Source organism: Dermacentor andersoni, chromosome 10, assembly GCF_023375885.2.
Source record: "Dermacentor andersoni chromosome 10, qqDerAnde1_hic_scaffold, whole genome shotgun sequence".
Classification (NCBI taxonomy): Eukaryota; Metazoa; Arthropoda; class Arachnida; order Ixodida; family Ixodidae; genus Dermacentor; species Dermacentor andersoni.
In genome coordinates, this window is record NC_092823.1 from 131414523 (window position 1) to 131438013 (window position 23491).

At 50.5% G+C, this 23491-nt stretch overlaps 1 protein-coding gene across 1 annotated transcript in view; it reads right to left on the reverse strand.

Annotated features, from left to right (window-relative positions):
* LOC126545078 (uncharacterized) overlaps nucleotides 1-22460 on the reverse strand; it is a 98977-nt gene extending 76517 nt beyond the window's left edge. The window contains exon 1 of the mRNA XM_050192769.3: nucleotides 21847-22460. Coding sequence (XP_050048726.1) covers nucleotides 21847-22162 — 316 coding nt within the window. The 5' untranslated portion in view covers nucleotides 22163-22460. The remainder of the gene's footprint in view (nucleotides 1-21846) is intronic.
* Nucleotides 22461-23491: the final 1031 nt, after the last annotated feature.

Below are 23491 nucleotides of genomic sequence, written 5' to 3' on the forward strand. Positions count from 1 at the left end.
GGGGGGGGGGGGGGGGGGGGGGGGGGGGGCGAGAGTGGTCGCCAGCACGTGCACACCCCCTCGACGCATTAGCACAGACGTCCAAAAACACGCGCGCGCGGCGAACTCTCACCTAGGCAGATGTACGCACGCGCGGTCGTACCGTATTAACTGATGATGATCACCATTATGATGAATCTCTGTCATGCCGTATTAACTCTCGTTATGGCCACATCCCTTTTATATTCTCTTCTTTTTTATTTGTGTGTGTGTGTGGAAACACACACACACGACTATCGCGCGAATAAAGGCATCAAGCTCCTGCTTTGGTTCGATTTTTTTTTTCTTCTAGGAAGCGGGGAACTGCCGTGTCCCCGCCGAATGACCCTACAATAGCAGGATAAGGGGGCAAACACAAACCACATCGCAAGCTTTGCCAATTGATGGCGCCACTTTATTGCCGAGAGCGAAATCACGGGTCCGATTACCGACAGCCGCATTGCGATGCGGGCGGAATGCAAGCAAGCTCGTGCGTGCACCGCGCTTGGGGTGATAAAACTCAAATGGTCTAAATTCATTCGGTTATCCCCCTGCGGAATTCGGTGTCCCTCGTAAGTTTTTCACCCAGAAGAAGGTAACACCCCCCCAGATTTTAGTTACACGCACGAAATAGTTTGGTCAACACACACACGCGCACACACACAAACGCCCTCTAAAGCAGGCACACCATTGACGACCGCGTGCAATCATCGAGCAGTCAGAGGAGCAAGAACGCCGACATCGCGATCGCCCACCACCGCGCACCCAGTGTATGCGTTCTCTCCCCCTCGCTTGAGGTTTCGCCTACACGGAGTGTATGCACACACTCGACCATGCGCGCTCCCAGGTGTCGCGTGTCCACACACACGCAGGCAGCGAGCGTTTCGTGTGGGCGCTGGGGTTGCGTGCGTGGTGGTGGTGCGCGCGGTTGCGTGGCTGCTGGAGTGGCAGCGCTGGCTCTATTCCCTCCTCCCCCTCCTCCTCTCCCGCAGCCCTCGGGCGACTCTGGCGACGCGCCCTTCGGCCCGCTGACGGAAAGGCCCACGTTCCGTCTTTCGGGCCACCGCGCGAAAGCGAGGCGCGCGTAGCACGAGTCCCCCTTCGAAGGCCACGGCGTCTCTCGAGGGGATCGTCCATCCAAAGACACGTTCTGTCACGGCCCGCGTCTCCCTTTTCCCTTCTCTCTCTCTCTCTCTGTTGCCAAGTGCGTCCAAAAGAAGGCGAGTGTAAAGAAATTAGAAACGGCCCTCCCTTGATGCCACGGTCGACACACACCGACACAACCTGCTTAGCATCATGCGCATTCTTCGCCTAGCTGAAAGCTTCCCAGGCAACAAACTGCGCGATCACCTTGCGTTTTCCGGACGTTTTTGTTTGTGTGGGACAGCGGCAAGGGCTCCTGGAGCAATTTTCACATGGCGAGTTGTTGATGGTTCTCTTCAGAACCTTGGAGCTGTTAGAACCGAACACGGGCCGCTCTACAGGGCACGCAGTGAACGTGTTCATGAACTCTGTGGCCAGCGAACTTTGGACCTATATTGTTTGTATGTATGTATTAGATTATGGGGTTTTAAGTACCAAAACCACGATCTGATTACGAGGCACGTCGTAGTGGGGGAATGTGGAATAATTTGGACCTCCTGGGGTTCTTTAACGTGACCTAAATCTAAGTACACGGGTGTTTTCGCATTTCGCCCCCATCGAAATGTGTATGTATACATGTGTGTGTGTGTGTGTATGCATGTATGTATGTATGTGTATGTATGTATGTATGTATGTATGTATGTATGTATGTATGTATGTATGTATGTATGTATGTATGTATGTATGTATGTATGTATGTATGTATGGATACATCTTTAATCGCACAGGAAGGCCCAAGGCCTTTGTGGGGCTAATGGAAGAAATAGATCATATCAATATGACGTCTACAATCGGCCTACTGACATATTTAGCCAAAGTATCTATTTTATTATGTTTCTAGTGGTTCATTCAAAACTGAACGCTTTGCTCACTCAAAGCCTCTAGTTGTGGATAGTTTAACAATTTAATTATTAATTAATGAATAATTACCTCTGAAAAGTAAACATATCATCGTATTTTCTGAACGAATGTGTAGTACACATTCGTACAAGTGAACAAGTACAAAAGTGCAAGTGAACAAGTTCGTCCTAATTTTGTGTGTGTGTGTGTGTGTGCGTGAGAGAGTGTGTGTAACGTTGCTCAGGCTTTCTGCGGTTCGTAATCTTAGCCAAATGTCTATAAGCTGTCTCCAGACAATCCATCGACGCCACCGACAAACGTCTGTGACACCTTCTGTGCACGACTCGCGTGATTGTTTTCTTTCTTTTTTTCGGTAGCAGAGGAAGGTCACTCCAAGTCGCGCGACGTCAGAGATAGCTGAAAAAGAAGACGAGCGGGCGACCGCGCGTCACTAGCGGAGACACACCTCGGCGAAAAGGAAAATGAAAGAGAAATACATTTTCCAAGACAAGACAAGACACAAAGCGGGGCGAGCCGAAGGCGAGATTCCTTCAGGCGCTCGGAGAGGTATTCCGCGCGCCACCGAAAAAGCGAGACGGCGTACGCTCACACGAGACGGGCTCGCCTCATCGGCCGCCGCCGCCACGCCTCGACCCGCGGAACGCGTGAGACCTTCGGCGTCGGCCGCAGACCTTCCCGCTGGCCAGACCTCGGGGTCGCGCGCATGCGAGACAGGAACGGCCCGACGATGCCGCCCCGGCGTTTCACCCGCGCCCGCCTGTGCACGCAGCCTCCGTGTCGCGTCGGCGCATCGGCTTCTCGGTAATACCGCGTTTCTTCTCAGGTAACCAACCCACCACTCCTGTCATGCTCCCCTGGATTTGATTCGCTTGATGTTGCGGGAAATGCTGGGAAACTTTCGTCATCGGCTTTTCAGCGGACACACCCACAAATGACACGAGGAAATCAGAAATTAAAATAAGAATTTTCTTATAAGGCAAAAAAGCAAGGAAATTGTGTGTGTGTGTGTGTGTGTGTGTGTGTGTGTGTGTGTGTGTGTGCGTGCGTGCGTGCGTGCGTGCGCGTTACTGGCCGCGATCACTTGATACAACATGCTGCTCCATTTGCTTTCGGTGTGCCGTAGCAAATTGTCCCTGTCACATCGGGTCTGCTTGGGATGTCGCACACGTCAGTCGGTTATACGACGTGCCGCGCCTTGTCTTAGGGCGCTTGCGTGGTTGATCTGAGCTCCTGATTTATTATTATTATTATTTTTCTTCCTTGTCACTCTGCCATCGCCCTATAACTCTCGTCGTGCCCGGTATACCCCATCAGGACCAACTTCGGTCAACCTCCCAGCTTCTATCCTCTCTGCGACCCGAGCGCCAGTTGTCCGCATTCAAAAGTATGGCGTCCAGTGGTGTGCGCGACATATCTTTTAAACATGCACCGCCTTGATGAAAACAGTGAACGAGGTATACGAACGCCCCACGAGAGTCGAGGTTACGCGCGAGAAAATTCGGCACGCGGCAGCAGACCCGCCTTGCACGTCGAAGACGCATGCAAGCGGCCGTGTTTCGGTTTCCGAACTGAAACAAACCTCGCGCACGCCACAATGTCGGATCCCGTGGAAAGGCACAGCCGCCGCCTCGGCACTTCGTAAACGCGCCACGGCCTTCCTACCTTCTCGAAGACGAACGCGCTCTCTCGCTCAAGCACATGTAGCGCAAAAAGAATAAAGAAAAAAGGAGGAACGAACGAAAGGAAGCACATGCTATAGCGCTACCATTGTTCCCCGAGAGCTTTCTGTTTCTGCCCTTCTCGAGCTCTTGGCGCTTTCTTTTATGGCTCCATCTCTTCCTTTCTTTCTCTGCACTGCCTCTCGCCGCGTTGCCAGCCGTGTCTTCACCTCCAACGATACATGCGCAGCAAAATAAGTCCATGAAGCAGCGAGGCTGTCAGACGTAAGGTGGGAGGTGTGCGGGATATCACTCCTGGCTCGCTTTCTTTCTTTTACTGTCTACCTCAGGACGGGCTTTGTTCTGTTTTTTTGTTTGCTTGCTCTTCATTGCTGCAACATTGAGGCGCTTCTTCTTGACTGAGCTTCAAGGAGACCTGCAAAGGTGCGCCAAACGTCAGCGCTGGAAGGGAAACTTTCTCAGCTCCCGAGCACATTTCGAAGGAGTGGCGGCCATGCGTCTTGGGTATCGAGCGTGACAGAACTTCGGCAAGTTGCCAGCATACATATAAAGAACGGCGTGGTCATGGCAACGATATATATATATATATATACCATGGGTATTAGAGAACTGTAGGGGTTTTGTAAGACCCTCATTTTTGGTCTGCATGCAGTTGTCATCAGCTGTACCAATGCTCCAACGCGCGCAGTTCGTGTACATACTGACCCGCACTTCAACGACTGACGAAAGGAAACACTCGCCGTTTCTGCACATATCACGAAGATGCCCAGAACCACTCACAGACGAAGCACTAAAGATCTCTAACGAATTTTACGTTGTGTTCCTGTTCCTGAGCTCCATCGCGGCGGGTGCTCCTCCTCCGCTGCAACACGGCTTGCTAACCTCCAGGCAAAAAGAAATCGAATGCCATTCAAGACGTAGCTGTAGCTATATTTGCGTTTATTTGAAGGAATTCAGCATGTCGTGGGTACATCGACGTGCCGAGAACATTACTCAACAAAACTGGTTAACGTCTGTTCTCACGCATTTCGTCGCGAAATGCACTAGCAATGTACTTTTAATCTTCCCCTTCAGATTCCGCATGCATCACATGCAACCAATGCCTATACGCATTCCATCGAAACGGTTCCTTATACAGACGCCTCGTGGCACGCTGTTCAACGGTAGACACACGTGCTTGGGTGCGCCACGTGACTCAACAATGGACACACCGCCATCCGACACAGCCATAAAGGTACCCCTCCCCTCCCTCCCCACTTTTTTCGCTTCAAACAGGCGTGTCGCCCCCTCACACGAACCCACTTTTCCTGGAAAACGGTTTCATGGCAAAGCGCATGCGCTCACTGCGTCACGGCAAGCCTCGCGATGCGTTCACGTCTGGAAGTCAAAAGCCGACACAGCGTTCACGCAACACGCGGATAGAAGAACCGAGACACTCCGCCAAAGCGGGCGAAGCATGGGAATAAACGAGAAAACGAAAACGGAAGAGAAGTGCAAGAAGAAACAAAACACGGGTCCTAATGGTTTCCGACGTCTGCAACGAATATAGCAGACGATTATACGACGAGGGCATCGTGGTGGCTGCATGCGTGGTGCCGCCACATTTGCCAGGTCAGGAGCATCACGCTGCCTGGAAAACCAGCGCTGCCGACCCTGCCCCTTGGGCCGCTAATGGTAAACAGGAGGATCCCCCTCTATAGCAGATATCGCCAGTGCCAAGCCCACTGCGCGCCTCGCTCTGTCTGTATCGGAAGAACCAGATCTTTTGCCTGCTATAGAAGTACGCCGTGGACGCGATGCGGTCGTGAGCACAGGTGCAGCGGGGTGATCGGTGGGTGAACACGACCCAGACTCGAAATTCGAGATGGAATGCAGGTGGGACCCGTTCCCTGAGATGAGGTGACGATAGGAGGAGCGAGCGAGGCGTCGGGCATAAGGCTGCGCATCTTGCTACTGTAAGTGCACTCGGGAGCAAAGGTTTAGAGACCGTGACATCGGCAACGAAATTTCAAAAAAAAATAAAAAAAATATTCTAGCGCAGCAATGCAATTTGGAATTGGGTCAATGCATTGGCGTGTTGTCCACTAGCACTTTTTCAACATGCCACGTGGCTGCTTTCATCCAGGTTTTTGCCTTTTTTCGCGGTCCCGACGAAAATTACCCAGTATCAGAATTGATAGCAGACGGAGGAATTCCTGGCGATGTTCCGTCTTCCTCATACCTGCTACGTCCTTCACCCTTGCAGGTTGCAGCTCTGATACGTCGGTCTCATTAGCAGTTCATGGCATAGCGTGTTATACCCGCATACGGTAAATCTTTCCGTCTCGCAAAACGAAGCGCAACGAAGAATGTCGATTAACTCCCATCCGACCGGAACGGAATTTCTCCGCCCTACTGGCAAGGTGAGCGTCCGCTATTATTATCACTTTCGGACACTGCGCAAGCGTTCTTACGCCCACGCTACGGTACGCCACGTGAGCGCGTTAGCGCGCCGGTTACGTGGTTCCCCGCAAACGCTGTCGTGTAAGCGCGTCCTCCCAGACAATGTCGTCGTCCGCGCTTCAGCGCCCGTGAATGCAAGCAACGGTCGGGCACAAAAAAACCGGACCCCTTCCCCCCCACCCTCGCCACTTTCGCCGCCTTGTGCCAAGACAACGGCAAGGCGAAGGTTCCCCTGCTTAGGAGGTGCCTAAAGAAGAAGAGAGAGAGAGAGAACGTCATGCAAAACGGCTACAGAGAAAGCCGGCCGACACTTGGACCGTGGGCAGCGGGGGTGCACTTCCTTAGGAATGCAGCCGGCCATCACGACTCGGAAACCACGCACCAGAGGCCAAGGCATATAGACCCACAGACCCACTGGTCTGCTCGGACGAGACTGGGAACAACGAAAGCGAGTTGGAGGGGAGGACGATGAACAGGAAGGACGCAAACAAAAAACGGAGACGTTTCCACAAAGTCAGGGTCGTCGCCTATTGCGCCAGACGAGCAGAAAGAAAGAAAAGAAAGAAAAATAAGAACGAGCGTGGAAATGGAAGTACAGTCCGACACAAAGAGCGAAGGAAAGAGCGAAAGTCTGGACGGATGCGCCGGAACGGTTATGGTGCGCCGGGCCTTTTGCAGGCGTCGCTAATCGTCCCGCGACGCCGAGTGCGATGCGCGATGCGGTCGGAAATGGCAGCACGCCTCCTCGGACGCGCATAGCACACAACACGCACTCGCAACCGTTACTCAGAACCGCGCGAGAGGCGCATCCCGTACGAACACGACATTCGGAACTCTCTCTCTCTCAAGACTGCACCGCTTTTTGACCCAGACTGGTGGGTCGCGCCAGCACTTTTCTCGAGCAGAAGTCATTCGGACGCTCGCCAGTTCGTTTCCGATTTCAGCGAGCGTTCAAAGAGCCCGGGAAAATTTAAGAACTCGCTGCATAGTAGCGTCCACTAGTCACGATAAGCCCGCACCGAGGCGAAAGAAATAAAACAAACCCAACAGCAAGAAGCAAAAAGCAGGATAAATTAATAGGAGGAAGAAAAAAGTTCTCTCTCCACCACCGCGGATAGTCACTTCTATAAATAAAAACAATTCGAACTTCTTGTTCTTCTAGAAATTTCTCGCATGCATCTACGCATATCTACTCCGACCGATATCACGGGATACAGCGCACAGTATTCGGGACCATATCAGCGAGTGCGACACGTGTCCAAGCATTCCAAAAGTTGCATAAGTACTCAACTATTTCTATCGCGCCGTTTTAGGATTTCAATTTTATTCAAACGAGGGGAGTGTCATGAGGACAACTCCCCAAATTCAGCATCTTCTTTCCTAATGTACTTTGACAAAACGCACGAAATAAAGCTGATTCGCTTAACTGGGAACATGTGATTGTAGCGCCCGCTTCGTACACTCACTCTCACATTTCTTCCCCATTCCCTTCCATATATTGAGTACTCTTCAAGTGAAAGTGGAAAGACGCGAAACACTATGCGGCGTCTCTTTCCCTCATGCAGTCTCTCTCCCTCTCTTGTTAGGCAGATACAGCGCGAGCTTAGACTTCCTTTCTCTTTTTTACCATTTAACCCTGAGGTGCAGAAAAGCAGTTCCACTTCGCGGAAAATTAGAACTTGTTCACATTTATTTCTGCGCATGGAGACATTTGTACAAAAACAACAATGATAGTTTGAGTAAGGGGCTAATAGGCACATATAATAATTAATTAATAAGTAATTTGTTTGCTGAACTATTCGCAACTGAAACCTCGCTCCACGTAGCGCATCAAGAACGCTATCAGATGCTATGCGTTAAGTTTCCCGCGCATAAGCGGAATTTCGAGGTATAGCAAATCCAGAGTAGGAAAAAAAATCACACGTCAAAGAAATAATAAAGAACGACCGAATATTACTCGCAGTACTCTTATTCTCGAAAACGCACGTCGTCATTCAGAACACGTCCACAGGCAAGCACATTCGACGAGGCGAGAACAGCGGCACCTTTCTGAGAGAAATAAATAAATAAAAAAGGCACCCGGCCCACCGCCAGGCGCGGGCCTCGTTCGACAGCGGCTTATCTTAATCGGGGCCGATAACGAGCCGCGAAGAACACGCGCGCACTCGGAGACGCGACACGTCCCAGCGAGGGGGAAACGGCTCAATCGCCTCGGCGTCTCGACCAGAATACGCAACGAGCCAGGCGCGAAACACAATGTGCAGCATCAGACGTAAGCAACGACTGGCGCACACGCGAACATTGCCCGGCTTACGCGTCGTCGGTGGCGAGGAAAAGCGATCTGGTTTCTTGTTATTGTTTCTTAATACGGGTGGGCGACAGACCAGCAATAAGGCGTTGAGGTATTAAGGTAGTATTAAGGTAATAGGTAACAATTTAATGAGTAAGCTAATAAAGTAATAGGTAAGGTAGGTAATAGGTAGTAAGGTAATAGGTAAGGTAATAAGGTAATGTGTAATCGTAATACGGTAATAGGTAGGTAATAAGGTAATAAGGCGTTGAGGTAATAAGATATTGTGCTCACTCTGGAAAGTGAGCACAATTCCCGAAAGGTCGGCATGTTGTGTATTTTTCCTTTTTCTTTCTATGTCTCCCAGAGGCACTACGGGAATTAATATTGGTCGCTTTGAATCAGTAATTTGCGTAAAATAGCACGACAGCCACTGTCGTCACTGATGATAATGTCGCTTGTGCAAGTTTCGTAGCCCTCCGCGACGACGGCTTATGAGGTCGGTACTCCGAAGTGATTCGTTTTGACAAGGGCCTGGCGTCACCCCGAGCTATGGGGCAGATCGCGAGCGATTGTGTCTGTAAAACTGTATGGAGGACAGTCACACAATAGGTGTTCTCGCGACCACAGTCACCACAACTGAGCAATGTCGTCAGCTATTTCAATACGGAAGGAAATATACCGGGTGTTTAAGCAAACACTTAAAAAAAAAAAAAAAAGATTTTTTTTAAATATACAAATTCCAGCCGGGGAATTCAAAAGGCATCCACTTAGAACGAATTCTCAGGATGACATCAGTTTGGAGATATTAATTCTCGAACTTTGCGGAGAAAAGCATTGGCGTTCCAGCTACTTTTGTGCTTCAATGCATGAAACGACATTTTGTTAGGAAAGTAAGTGGAACGACAGTGCATTTTTACCGAAAGTTTCACGGCGCATATCTCTTAGATTGTGTCATCCACACAATTATTTCAAGTGGATATTCCTTGCAGTCTCACGCGGTAAAATTGGGTAATTGCAATATGTACCATAAGGTAATTCGCTAAAACCTAATTAGTTATTTTAATTAGTCGATTACGTATTTAAATTATTTACGCAATTGATGTTTGACTTTTCGAATAGACCCGCTCATGGACCAGAATTGTGCTATCTGCGCTGCCGGTAATCTTTAAACATTTTTTAAAGTGTTCGCTGAAACACCCGGTATTTTGTGAGGGCCAATTCCACGCCACAGTCGACATTGTGTTAACTGTCATCTTGTGCTGTCAACGGCTGTGATCGTGTTGGCTGCCTTGACGCTTCTACACAGCTTTCCATGGCGTCGCGACTTGACTGCGTCTTATTACCACATCGGTCTATATATATATATATATATATATATATATATATATATATATATATAGTCTTACCACTAAAGAAAAACTACAGTGCACTCCACAGGAACCATGCACTGAACCTAGAAAGTCCAAAGACATTCCTTTGGTTTCAAGACGAGGCAAATACGAGATACATTGAATTCCATGACGTCACATTGGCGCACCCACGTCGAAGTCGAGCGCAACATTGAACAAAGGGAATTCTGTCCTTCAATTTCTTAAGTAACAATCAGCATTGCTCCGCCAAGTGAATTAATGCAGTTATGAAAGCATATGTTATCAGTACAAATATTTATAGTGTTGCTATTTGCTGCACTTGGAAACGATAACTATGCTTTCTCGTCTTCAATAGAAGTTGCGCTTCATTGCTAGAACAGGTGGCAACCGACACACGCACACAAAGTGACTCCAATTTCCTGTCATGGACCTTAGCCATGAACACATGTAGCGGCCCTCGAATATCACATAGCATTAAGTATGAAATAACAACTTTTACCGGATTTTAACCGACGGGAAGAAACATTACTATGCCGCCTGCGAGTTGGAGTTTCCTTTACAAACGCACACTCACTCCTAATTAGAATGGCGGACAGTGCCAGGCAAATGCAGCGCATGCGGTGTTGAGTAAAGCACCGAACATCTCTTATGTGATTGCCCCACATACGAAGATGAGAGGAGTGCCCTTCGGATAGCTTTGCGACACTTAGATGACAGGCCTTTTGCAGAGGAGAAGAGATTGGGCCCGCGGCCTCGTCTGTCTGCTATGTGCGAGGCTACAAAGACGCTGCTGCGCTTCTTTTTTTAAGTTCACCAGCCTGTACGACCGCCCGTGACCAACTCAGCGATGAACGCTTGCCTGTGTAACTCTGCAAAGTGTGAACTTCCCTCTTACTACTCCTCTTCAAATTCCCCTTCCCGAGTTCAGGGTAGCCTAACGGGCTCAGCCAGGTTAACCTCCCTGCCTTTCCCTTATGACTTCTCTCTCTCTCTCTCTCTTTATACTGACAGCAATTAGAGGCCCTGAAGTGCTCTAAAGTAACAAAAAAGAAAAAGAGGAAAAAAGAAAGAATGTTTACCGCACAGCTTTACAACCACTCGCGGTTTCATGCCCTATCTGCCTCCAACACTTTCTCGACCACATAGGTGGCGCTCCTGGAGGAAACTTACTGACTCAGTGCCGTGTCAGGGCTGAAGCTGGCGTGTACATATACGTATAAGCAACCACGGCTATCGCTAATAATAAAGAACGCCCCGTAATCCAGTAATTATAGAGCGACGATTCGAGCCGCAATTAATCGCCCGCAACAATCGACGCACCTCCTCGCCACTTCAACTCACTCCCTCGCTGGAGAATCCTTTCCCAAAGGCGAAGGGGGCCCGCAAGCGAGGCACAACGAACAAAAAAAGAAAAGGAAAAAGCTCGAGCGCGCAAAAAGAAACTACTCGGCACGGGGCCCATTGTTTGCAAACGGCCGCTGTCGGAATGATTTGCACACGGCGCAACCCACCGCTGCCTTTTCCAGCCCCCCTGTGGGCGCCCTGTTTAGCATCTATGCCCTTATCAGTCATTACAAAACTTCCACAATACATCCCGTGTATGCGCATTTGCCTTCGCTTGTCTGGAGCAAAGTGATTCCCCGCATTCATTCCTAATCGGACAGAAACGCGCTAGATCAAATTAGTTTTCCTGCACACAACTTGTAAGTAATAACTTCTGTTGTGTTTCTACCGACACCCTGTTGCGTTCCATAGACTTTCTGTTGAGCTAACATTGAATCTCATCATATTTATGGACAGAAATGCGAGAACCGTAGTTCATATGCATGCGACTGTTACATAGTTCGTCGGTAAGTGGGTGTGTAGGAGATGGGAACTACTTTGTTTAATTGACTTTATATTACATACAATAGGACTCTCGCCTGAACTCAATCATATTTCGTTTTGCAGGTAAAGGAAAGCGAAAAGCTGTTTTCGGATGCCTGTGTGTGTGTGAGCTCGTGAGTGAAGTGCGTGCGTTAAGCACTGTTGCGCTCTTGTTTACCTTGCGGTGCACTGAATAGACTTTTCCCTTGAAATTTAATTGAAATGCCACGCATTATTTTTGCAACGAGAGGAACACGAAAAGGCGGGGTTCGGGAGCCCGCGCGTATGTGTGTGAGAAAGTGAGTTCGTGAGCGAGTTGGGCACGGGGCGATAAGCACTGCAGGCGCGGCTAGCGACGACTTGCTCGGCCAGCCGCCTTTTCAGATATGCATCTTCATCTCTTCGTATACCCACGCAAAAGCGCAGATTTTTTGTTTTGTTTTTTTCTCGCGTGCATGCCCGCGAGAGACTTCAGCTGCCGCATGCGAAGCACGTTTCACCTTACAGCAGGCGACAAGCATGGGAGAGAGCTTCTCGCACCACAATAACAAACGCCCATTGTTCTTGTGAGCAGAACCAGCGTCGCGGCTTCTGGACAACTTCCTTTACGGCTAAAACCCACCGCGCCGCCCTTTCCCTTCGCTGTGAGCTGGCAGAAGCAAGGGCATGCAGAGGACGCGGGACGCTTCATAAATATTTCCCAAGTTGCGAAAATGGGCTCTTAGAAGGTGCTTTCTTCGTTTTGTTCGGTTCTTGCTACTCTAATCCAAGTTCCCTGGATACTTTCCAGTAAAGTCTTCGAAACAGCATGTGGTCAAAACATCGCTTTGGGCGTCGTGGTCGAGAGAGTTTCTATTAACTGCGAACTCTGCGCTGTAACAAAATACTCGACGTTTTTTATGGTCTTTCATCGTATGATCCCCCACGCGTACGAGTGGTAAATATTCCGAACAAACAAGGAGTTGCTACATTCTTACTGTAAATTTGAAAAGCTTGAGGCGCAGAAATCGAAATGGATTATCCACCGAAAACACGACTGCACTTCCGTAAAAGGCACCGAGGACTGCCGACGCCGTATATATTACCCATACTGCAACATTTGCGATATGCTGAATGACACAGCCAGTACGATTTTTGAGTTAGAATACATAACCCCTGTAGTCGCTTGATCTCGGATTTGTTACAGCGGGCTCGCGAAGTCGCGCATGGCAATGGAGCCCTGGACTGAGGGCCCCACTCATCGAGGAAATTTTCTGCTTGCTTTGCGAAATAAATGTTTATTCTCTCTCTCTCTCTTCTCACTGAGGTGCACCGTGAAGCGAGCAGCGCACATCCTTTATTATTCATCCTGCACGTTTTCACCAGCGTGATGCTGACACAAAAAACAGGAAACGACTGCTACCTTATCTCAGACAAGCCGCCTGCAAACCCTATATCGATTTACAGACACTAAAAACATTAAACCGCGATCCGTTATGGTATATTCTTTACTCACCCTTAACTTTCCTCAGGGCTCAACCACCGTAATCCACGCAAAATAAATAAATAAATAAAAGAAGAAAATAAAGAAAAGTTAGATTTTTATACTATACATATTTGAGCCACTATAATTAGATAGGATTGGCAAAGATAAGCCGACAAACGCATTTGATTATTCACTGCAGCCAGAATCGTTCCACTTTAATTTCCGTCGACATCAACAGCGAAAAATGGTAGTTGTCCAGTGTAACGCTAGCGCATTGAGCAAAGAAAAACTATATAGGCACTGTTTTCTGGCATTCCATTTTTGTTTTACCGTTTCACGAGTTGTCTCGCAGAGCAGTTATCTAGGTATAAATGCTTTCGCGCGTTCTATTCAAAAGCAATCGAAATGTACTTTCTCTTCTCCACCGCTGTTCCTTGGCTTTGAATTAGGCTACAGTTGGCAAATAATTATCACTTTGCTAATTATGACACTCCAAACCTTGCAATTTTCACAAATTTCTTCAGACTTTCGCCCTCTTTCTCTGTGCCAAATAATGTATCCGCCTCTAAAGCTCGCACTTTCAGCGCGCTAAGCTATACAGTGTGACATTGCAGGGGCTTATACTCGGCCTCCTTGTACATTACTGCTTCACGCAGCAAAAACAAAAATAATAATTTTTAAACCACAACCAACCACCACGCTTCTTTTCGCACGCTGCTGCGGCTACACAATAAACAAGATGTGAGTGATGTTCAATTAAGCAGCAATAGCTCGACCACTGCGCTGTACCTTCGGGGCCTCCCCGCTGAGCCCGTAAGAGGGTGCCGTCAGGTGCCCCGTTGAGTGCCAAGACACAGCATCGTCTTTGCGCGAAAGTACCGCTCGCAAGCGGCTTGTCAGCGGCCTGACCCTCTCCGCCACTCCCACAGGAAGCCACTTCCCTCCCTCATCCCCCTCCCACTTCTCTTCCTTGTCACTTTACCGGTGAAGAAGCCGCGAAGAACATTCCCTCATTAACTAAAAGAAAAACTCAGAAACATAGCCAGCTTTCCTTGTATTTACTGACGCATAATCCGCGATGCCTCGACCCGAATCCCCTGCCCAACACCACGCGAGACGGTAGGCGCGCGCGCTAATTGCCTGACGGGCGACGTCAAAATTGGGACGCCAAGAACTGCGCGTCGTGGCGCGCCAGAAGTGGCGTCACCACTCTTTCGGCAACGACGAGTTAGGCATCGGGCTTGTCTCCAATTAAAGGGTTACTGACAGCGTGAATACGCGAACTGGTGTGACCGTGCCTGTAGTCAATCCTGTTGCTATATAACTGGCGCAGTTCACTGTTATGAATGGAACTATGCACCACACACGCGAACGCACACCCACCAACGTATACACACCGACGCTCTCGAGTTTCTGGCTGCCGTCCGTTTATCGCTCGCGTTAGCTTGAACACCAACTGGATAAATTTGTTGAAAGTGGAAGGACCTCGTGTTTGTTCGTCTGTAGCTGCGTGCCTTCGTCCTTTTTCGTGCCTTTTGCCCCAAGACTCGCCGAGTAAAAGTGGTCTGTAAGTGCGTGTCCGACAGGGGCAGCAAAGCAGCAGCAGCCGCTCGGACCAACAAGTGGCCATCGTCCGGGCCACGGCCTGCGTGCAGCGCTCTGCAGACCAGCTGGCCTCATTGGCCCCGAGAAGGACGCGAGCCCGCCGACACACACGATCTGGCACACGCACAGAGCCGGTGCCAGTCCGAGCGCGCACTACGTAACGCGTGTTCACCGTGCACGGAGCGTGATCGATGACCCACCGGGGCGAGGGTGCACGCAATCCATCGCCGGCGTGCACTATATGGGGGCAGGCCGGCCAGCATTCATCGCTCGGGTGGTGCTGCTCGCCGCTGCTGCACCCACAGCCGAGGTGCACCGCGAACGAACTTGGGGACGACGACTGTGCGCTCTCCGCCGATATCGAAGGGAACGCTTCGTCCAAGATACTCGGACCGTGGTCACACCCATCACTGGCACGAAAAGCGATTCGTGCACTATAGTGCACCTGCTTAAGAGACCATTTATAGTGTCCCTGTGCATCCTCCCGCACACATTCAGTACTCGTATACGCTCTCCCTTTATTCCTCTTTCTATTCCCCTTTCCCCCACTCCCTATGTAGGGTTGCAAACCGGGTGCTCGTCTGGTTCACCTCCCTGCCTTTCCTGTCCTTTCTCTCTCTATCGTCTGCCTTGCACCTACTGCGACTGCCATACGCGAGAACAATATAAAACCACACATGCATCCCATTTTTTTTTTCATGAGCAACGACATCATACCTACACCGATATTTCTAAACAACGCCAGCAGATTTTGCTCTGTGTCATGACCTCACAATAATGTCGACGACAGCAGGTGCGTCACCAAGACACGAACTTTACCAGTTCAGGGTAGCAAACCGATCGTGCATCTGGTTAACCTCCCCGCCTTCCCTCTCATCTACTTCTCTCTCTCTCTTTCGTATCAAATTAACGTAATTTGCGTTTCCCAACATTCATACTCGCTGTGTCTCATCCTATCGCGCGCGAGAAATGAGCGGTTGCCTTACAACTGTCAGAACACGTGTTGTCAGTATGCTCCTTTGAGGCGAAAACGGTACGGCACGCACGGCGTTCATTATTACGGCGTGTTTATCGCGCTTCGTGGCGAAGGCCGTGTGGACTCGATCGTCGAAAGTAAGCCCGAAATACGCTCAATGTGGTTTAGCCGCTTCAAAGCGTCTACATCGCCTCACCAACTGCCTCGCGCAAACAGGCCCTCGAGTAAAGTTCGCCGCCTGCGCGAAACCCGCCCTCCTCATCCAGCCTGCGCGCATACACACACACAGACAGACAGTACACACCATATACGCGGCGGAGACGACGCCGTGATAGATGCCGCGGTGCGAAGCCGGCGCTGATGGCTCAAGGTGGACCGGCGGCGCGCCGACACCGACCACGGCCAGCCCGCCTCGCGCATGCCGACCGACCGACCGCCGCGCCAGGTAAACCGAGCACTCCCTAACGAGCCCGGCCCGAACCGCCCCTAATGGAGCCGTTTCTCAGAAGTCGTGTCGCGCCTTTTTTTTTTTTTTTTTTCTCTGCCGACAACGCGCCGCCGGAGACGCCGCGAGATGACGAAGGCACCACGGCGGTGCCGAGGCAGGCGGTGTCTGTACGTGTGTGTGTACCATACACCACCGTGCGAACAACGCTGTGGCGGTCCGCGGCGGCCGTATACGTGTCGATGAGATCGCGAAACGGAGAAGGATCGGCCCGTTTCGAAACTAAAAAAGCGAAGAAGGAACGGTCGGCAGGGCAGAAGGCGTGGATACCCGGCGGCCGCAGGATGCTTGCAACCATTTCTCAAGAACGATGTGTGACTACGCGGCAGCGGGCGGGTGTGCAGGCGTATATATATACTGTATGCCTGCGCTGCTGGGGGAACATGATACGGCCAGTTTGTTTGCGCGCTTATAGTAGAAGGGGTGCCCAATGCGCTGCCTGAACTCGATTGCGGGCACCGTTGCAAAAGCCGATGTCTTCAAGGCCTGTCATCACTGGTGTGGCTAAGGGAAAGGCTCTAGCTTTTGCGTATATACAGAATGGCTTACTTGGAACCATTTGATGCATTGTACGGAGTTTGGGCGTGTTAGTCGCTAAGAGACTGCAATACAGATGTAACAGCAGGCTATTTCTGCCCAGTTCTATATAGATATGTAGGGACGGTATCGCTTCGGACGGTATCGATTCCTGCCCCTATGCCGTGCAATGGGCCGGAGCGTCTCGGCCTACAATCTCGATGCTTCTATGAAATGTTGTACTTACTTATTGTACGCGTATTACTGATGTGCATTATAGAGGAACACATAGTGTAGCTGAACTATTGTGCGCATAAATCTCGAACACGTCGAACTGTCCATCTGTCTTAGATATCTTGCGTGAGCTCTGCAGTACGTGCTTAATAAATGCAGCACCTTTGTGCTCACTAATTTGCCTATTAAACTCCAAGCAGAGGTGCCTTCCGGAGATGGCAAGCTATAGCGTTTACGTGGAAACAATTGCATCTGTTACGCTGTTTTGTCTCGGTTGCCTCTTGCGCTGTAACCAATCTAGAAGATGGAATTTGATACATCCTTGAGGCGGAATGTCACTACTAAAGCAGATTTTTCGGGACTTTGCTGCTCCGAGTAACAAAAATGCAGCGCCCAGTGCCGTATTTAGACTATCTTCATGGGCAGCATGCTTGTAGAATCATGGCGTTAAGTGCGTCACCTTGGGGCGCATGCTTTCAAGTGCAAAGTTAATTTTCAGTTCTCAAGAACGTGCTGCCCCTTTTTTTCCACGCCACACGTGCACCGAGTAATCTCATTGCACGGCCAACCTGCAGGATAACGTTTGTTGCGAGAGGCATATTCAAGCTCTCCGTCGAGGCTTCGTCTGATGATTTCTTTCCAGGCACATCATTATCGTATACATGAAAACAGTATGATACCCCACCGGCTATGTCGTGGCATCAATAACAGCAACGTGGCTGCTGATATTCGTGTGATTTTCACGGTGTTTGGACACAGTCTGCTTGGAAATCCCGATTCTCTTCGTTCTGTTCACTGCGCTATGCTGTTACACAAAGGACAAAATGAAAGAAACTTGATACACGTTTGCGCGATATCGCGATTCACTTCCTACTGAGCGTTTCTCTCGTATGTGCCCGATGTTTATCCGTCGCTGTCGCAGTTGCTCGACAGGCGTCATCGCTTAGCGCCACAATATCCCACGTAACACATGTGGCGCGATGCGTATCAGGAACAGCAGTATGTGTTGCTGGCCACAAGGGCACCGGGGAACGCGGTCGCAGGTGTGATGTGTTTCAATCGAAAATAGTGCAGCCATCGGTGTTTTCGCCCGCACGAGGCAGATGGAACACACCTTTTTTTTTTCCCCCAGCTTTAGCTTGCTTTCAAAAGAAAACAAACGTTGCGGGTCGGGAGGCAAAGTTCGCCGGCAGATATTATCAATTCGCATTTTTCGATAAAGATGTGCTTTGCATTCGTCGACTGGTAATGACTGAGAATCGCGCTATTACCGCGAATAACGAAGCTGTTGTGTTGTTAATTTGCAACGTATATTTATCATACGACGAGTAGGCAGCGTTGTGTAAAACTAGTCCATAGAGCGCCTCAAGAAAAAAAAAGAAGCGAGACATTTGCCGCGATATATCACTGTTTTAGCCAACGCTCCTAAACAGCCCGAGAACGGACTTGCGTTCAATGAAATCCCAAATCACAATAGAACGCAGAAGCCGCATTCCACTTACTCGTTATAATAAAGTTGCCAAAGCTATATAAAAATGGAAATATTCAAACGCATAACCCAAACAAGCCTCGACTCAATTCATCAGCACCACTCTCGTACAACATACAAATAAAAACGCACGACAACGGTTTTGCCTTTCTTGGGTGTCTGCGCATACATTCTCTACACTAAAGCGTAGTTATGCATATAGTGTCGACCATTTTCACGGAGCAGTTCGTTATGGAGAAACGAGATGGCGCTTTCGGCGGCGCGCCGCACATCTCAGCGACAGCGCACGAATACGAAACTATTACGGTTTGCCACTTTGCTTCTGTGCGATCAGATGTTGGAAATGCAACTGAGTTTTCGCCAACGCACTGTGCTCCAATCGTGCGGTATTGAATAACGTGGATTGGTGACGTGCGCAGTAGTTGGCTGCAAAAATAGTGACTGGCATATAAGGGAATGGAATGAATCTGTGTAGCCAAGTTCGCGGACCGTTGCTGCAACTGTCCTTACATGTTACCGGCACTTCGAGATGTACGGCTTTCCTCGAGGATACAGAAATTCGCCCATCGGCCAACGTTGTATCGCTAACCTTTAAAAAAATGTGCTTCAGCCCCGGAACGTCGGCAAGAGTGAGTACCGCTCGTTAAACAATGACAAAGGGAGTAGCGCCTCTTCATGTCATAGTAAGTTTCGCGCACAGTATCAACACACATCTACGCCATCTGGCGCGAAAACTTACACCCACTCTATCGCCAACGTGTCAGTGAGTGAATGGGCGCACACTCGAATTATATACGCGCAATAAATGACGGAGTACACCGATAGCGCACGAATGGTCGAAGCTGAATGTTCATGACGGTCCACAAGAGTAAGCGAGTTACTAGCGACAATACATCTTTTCTACAAGGCATTACAATGTACAAAACGGCTACGTTTCAAGCCTTCAGCGCAGCAAGAACAAATCTATCGAAACTGAGCACACTCGCGAACGATTAGGCAGGAATAATCGCATAGTGACCGCACCAAAAAAATTTACTGAGTCAGAAATGTAACAAGCCGCTTCTTCAAAAATATTTGCCAAATAAAGAACGAAGAGCAAAACACACAAATCCTGATTTAGTTCATGAGCGGAAAGTGTGGATAGCTTGGAATACATATTTATCCCCGCTTTTAGAACAAGCACCATGTATGCTGTTCGCGCCGTTTGAACATAGCTTAATCAGCTCCCAAAGCGCTTTTACAATGCATGTTCTCTGAAGTTGAGGCCAAAGCTTCATATCGTGTTCACCGAGTCACCGTCAACGATATCTCCCTAAACAGAGGCTGCTTGCCAAGCCGCAGTGGCTCAGAAAGAAATTTATAAAACAAAGTATGTTAAAATTCGTGTAACGCCCCACCGACATATCGGCGCAAAGTTTAAAGGATCAAGCTTGCATTTTTTGTTCCGCCAACCTATCTATTACGGCGAAATTATCGAAAATATTGCTCTTATCGAGGATATATATCTATAGGTCGAAAGTAATTAATTGATTATTTTTAGTGGCCCTCTAAGATGGCAGTACGCATCTGCGTGTCCGTGCGGCCATATTGCCATCGACAAACTTGCCGACGTCTTCAAAACATTTAACGGCACAAATAAAAACCTACAGAAAGACCAAGGGGCACGCTGACCAAAACATACACACCCGTGATCATTGTCCGTGAAAGCGAGTAGTGACAGGCTAACAACCGTCGCGCGCGTAATTCGCGAGATAAGTGAAAGAAGGAGGGGGCAAAAATAAAGAAGAAAAAGAAGCCGCAAGCCACAATGGCGCACGCGGCAGAGTCAACAAGCGTCTCGATCAATGATCTCATTATCTCGCGCGCCTTTTTGCCTCCCACCTAGGCAAACAAGCCATTTAGGCGTAATTGGGGCCCTCGGCGGATAATCATCTTGTCGGGAGAGGTCAGCGCCCATTCAGCTGAAAGACTCTTAAGCTGTGCACTATACACGCGCATTTGCATGGCGATTTCCGACGCGCACGTCGGGGCGGGAATGCATATCCTTTGCGGCGACTGCCGTTAGGGCATAGCGCACAACGCCTTTCTCTCTTTTTTTTTTTTTTCTTTGCTCGGTATTTTGGAAGTGTGAACCAGCATGGATAGATATGAACACCTTCTTTGAAAAGGAATGGCACCCGATGCCACCACGCACGTTATTTTTACCGTCCTGCTGGATTTACTGTCGGCCCTTATGAACCCATGGTTCGTGTTATAGCCGTCCAGCCTGTACGGCAGAAAATCGCCGCCATAAAAGGCAACCGTGCAACGCGCCTGGTTCTGCCCTCTGGAGGGAGTTGTCCGCATAAGAGCTTTCAACGCCCACGCAGGATCGGGGCGAAACATGTGACACGACACCCACTGTGTTATTGTGCTTCGAGCTCTGTGCATATTCCTGGGAAGGCGATGAAGCAAGCAGCATTGCCGACGTTTGCCCGCATGTACTTTCAGTGCCATTCCAACCGCCCGAACTGTTCAGCCATCAGTGCGCTGATAACTTCCCGTGTCGAATCCAGCTCTCCAAAGCTAGGACATGAAGGTCAGTGTTGGGATTTTGTGTTCCTATAAGTTCTTAACCTTACTGAGACTCCTGCAAAGCGGGTCAGCTGTGTATGTCTGCACGAAGTGACAAATATCGCATGTACCTCGACACTAACAAAGTTTTCGGATACCGAAACCGCGTGCTCTACGGGAAGAAAGAACGACAGAGATTGACGTCTACAATTCTCACTCGATGCACTGGTAGTATCATGAAAATAGCGCAGTGCACTGAAGACATGGCGTGGAGTTTCCGTGATCGGTGGTATTACTTATCGACGATCGTGGAACCATCTATCTCTTGTTGCTTTAAATAACCAATTCTCATCAATTAAGATGCAGTGACACTAGCAGTGCGTCATGGGAGCAAACGCAAAAGGCCGTTGTACATTTTTTTTTTTCGCTTGCCTGTGAATTAAGTTTAACGTTGTGTAGATGAAGCTGTGTATGGTGAAGGCTGTGCCTCGGCAGTCAGGAACTTGACTAAATAAATGAGCTTGGGCGCAACACACTAAGCCTATATAACAATGTGCAATGCTTTTCGCGCCATATATCTGTATTGTCAGCTGGACAGAAAGGACCTGCCGCGGCTCACACAGCCCCACGAGTGGCGACAGTGCACAGCGATGGCGAACACGTGCCAATGCAGCGAATATATTCGGCTCCACCAACGGAACTATATAACGTCAGGGGTGCCCTTCGCAGGACGTACCTAAGCTTCCACTAAGTTCGGAGTGGCTGAGACCACGGTTGTGCCTCGAGGCACATTCAGCGAGTTCCGCATCGACCAACGAAATTCACACTCACCGTCCCTCGGTGGCGACGGACACGGTCCACAAGGTCCGCCGGGGTAGGAGCTCAGGTACGGATGCGTCGGGTGTCCGCCGTACGAGTTGTGCAGGGGCCCGTTGTTGATGCCCGGAAAAGGGTAGGCGCCCAGGGGGGCCCTGTGCGGACCCTGCGTCTGGAACCCCGGCGGGCCGTCGTGGCCCTGCGCACCGGGCGGCTGGTAGCCCGGGGCGCGCAGAGGGTACGGCTGGTGAGGCGCGGGGGCCGCCTGTCCTTGCAATTCCATGAAGGCCGACTTGTCCGGGTCCAGGGGGTCGGCCACCACCCCCGACATGGAAGTCGGGTAGGCGGCCGAGAAGTCCGTGAAGTTCAGCGTGGTGAAGCTGCTGCGGCCGCCGCCGATGTCACCAAGGTAGTAATCCTGTGCCGACGGCGTCGCGATACTACGGGTGTCGGCCCCCTTGGCGCCGACTGTCGGACGAGTCTTCCTTTGGTGGTTAGCCCAGGACAGCGGTCCGGGGCCGTGGGAGCCGAAAGGCTTCGCGGGTATCACGCCGAGCGAGCCGCTCTTGTCCTTAGGACATCTGGCGTCACAGTCCTTGCCCCCTCGCAGGGTCCCGATTACGCGCAACGCTCTTGGCTGTTGGTCTGCTCACGCTGGAAACGAACGGGTCTGCACCCACACCGAGCGAGCTCGACGGTGACGCGAGATACTCACTCACACAAACGAAAAAAAGAATACTCTGTGCAGATGTTCCCGGGCTCTTCCTGGCGCCTGAGCGGCGAATACGTCCACCCGGTCACCGCATCACCGGTGACGACCGTACGATCAACGTCGCGATTCGCAAAGCAGCCATTTCGGTTCCGAGCAACGTTTCCAGGAGGAGGGCCTCGCTTCCGAGTCGTTGGTCACCGCGGATTCGCCACCACACGCGTGTCACACCTCGGACGGAGGCAACGGAACCTAAAGGAACACAAAACAAAAGCCGCAGCCACCACGCACGCGTTCCACACTCCGCTGAACTCGTGACGCTGTCGACGTCTTCGCTGGTAACAAAAAAACAACAACAACGGGCGGCGGCAGGGCGCAGCGCGCGGTGGCGTGTTCACGGGTCGCTCTCGGAGCGCGACTGCGGAGCGAATGCGTTTTCCCGACGGCTTGCACGGCGAGCCTGCTTTCGCCCTCTCCTTCCTCCGCGCGACGCCCTCTCTCTCTATCGAGGGCCGGCTCTGCCTGGAATCGCAGCGCGCGTTTCGAGTGGCTGCCTCGCCAGCGTACGCCACCGGGCGGCAGGTACGGACCGCCTCTTTGCAAGCGGGTCCGCGGCGACGTGGAGAAGAGACGCTCTCGGCCTTCCCGCCTTTTTTCGCTCTTCTCTTCCCCTCCTCCCCCCCCCCTATGCACGTCAAAGCTGCCGCGACCCTTGGTGGAGGGTAGGGGGGGGGGGTACCCGAAGCGGCGAGAGGATTAGTAGGTGCGAGCTAGCGCCTGGCGCCGCGCGCGTTTGTGCCGTATGGCGGCTTGCACGGACGCGGGGCACAGCGTCGCGACTTCGAGTCACAAGCGAGCTAGGCGTTCGCAGCACGGAACGGGTTTTGGGCTTGGACTCCCAGGCCGAAATGCTAACGTTCGAAACGAAATATCGTGAAACGAGAACAGCTG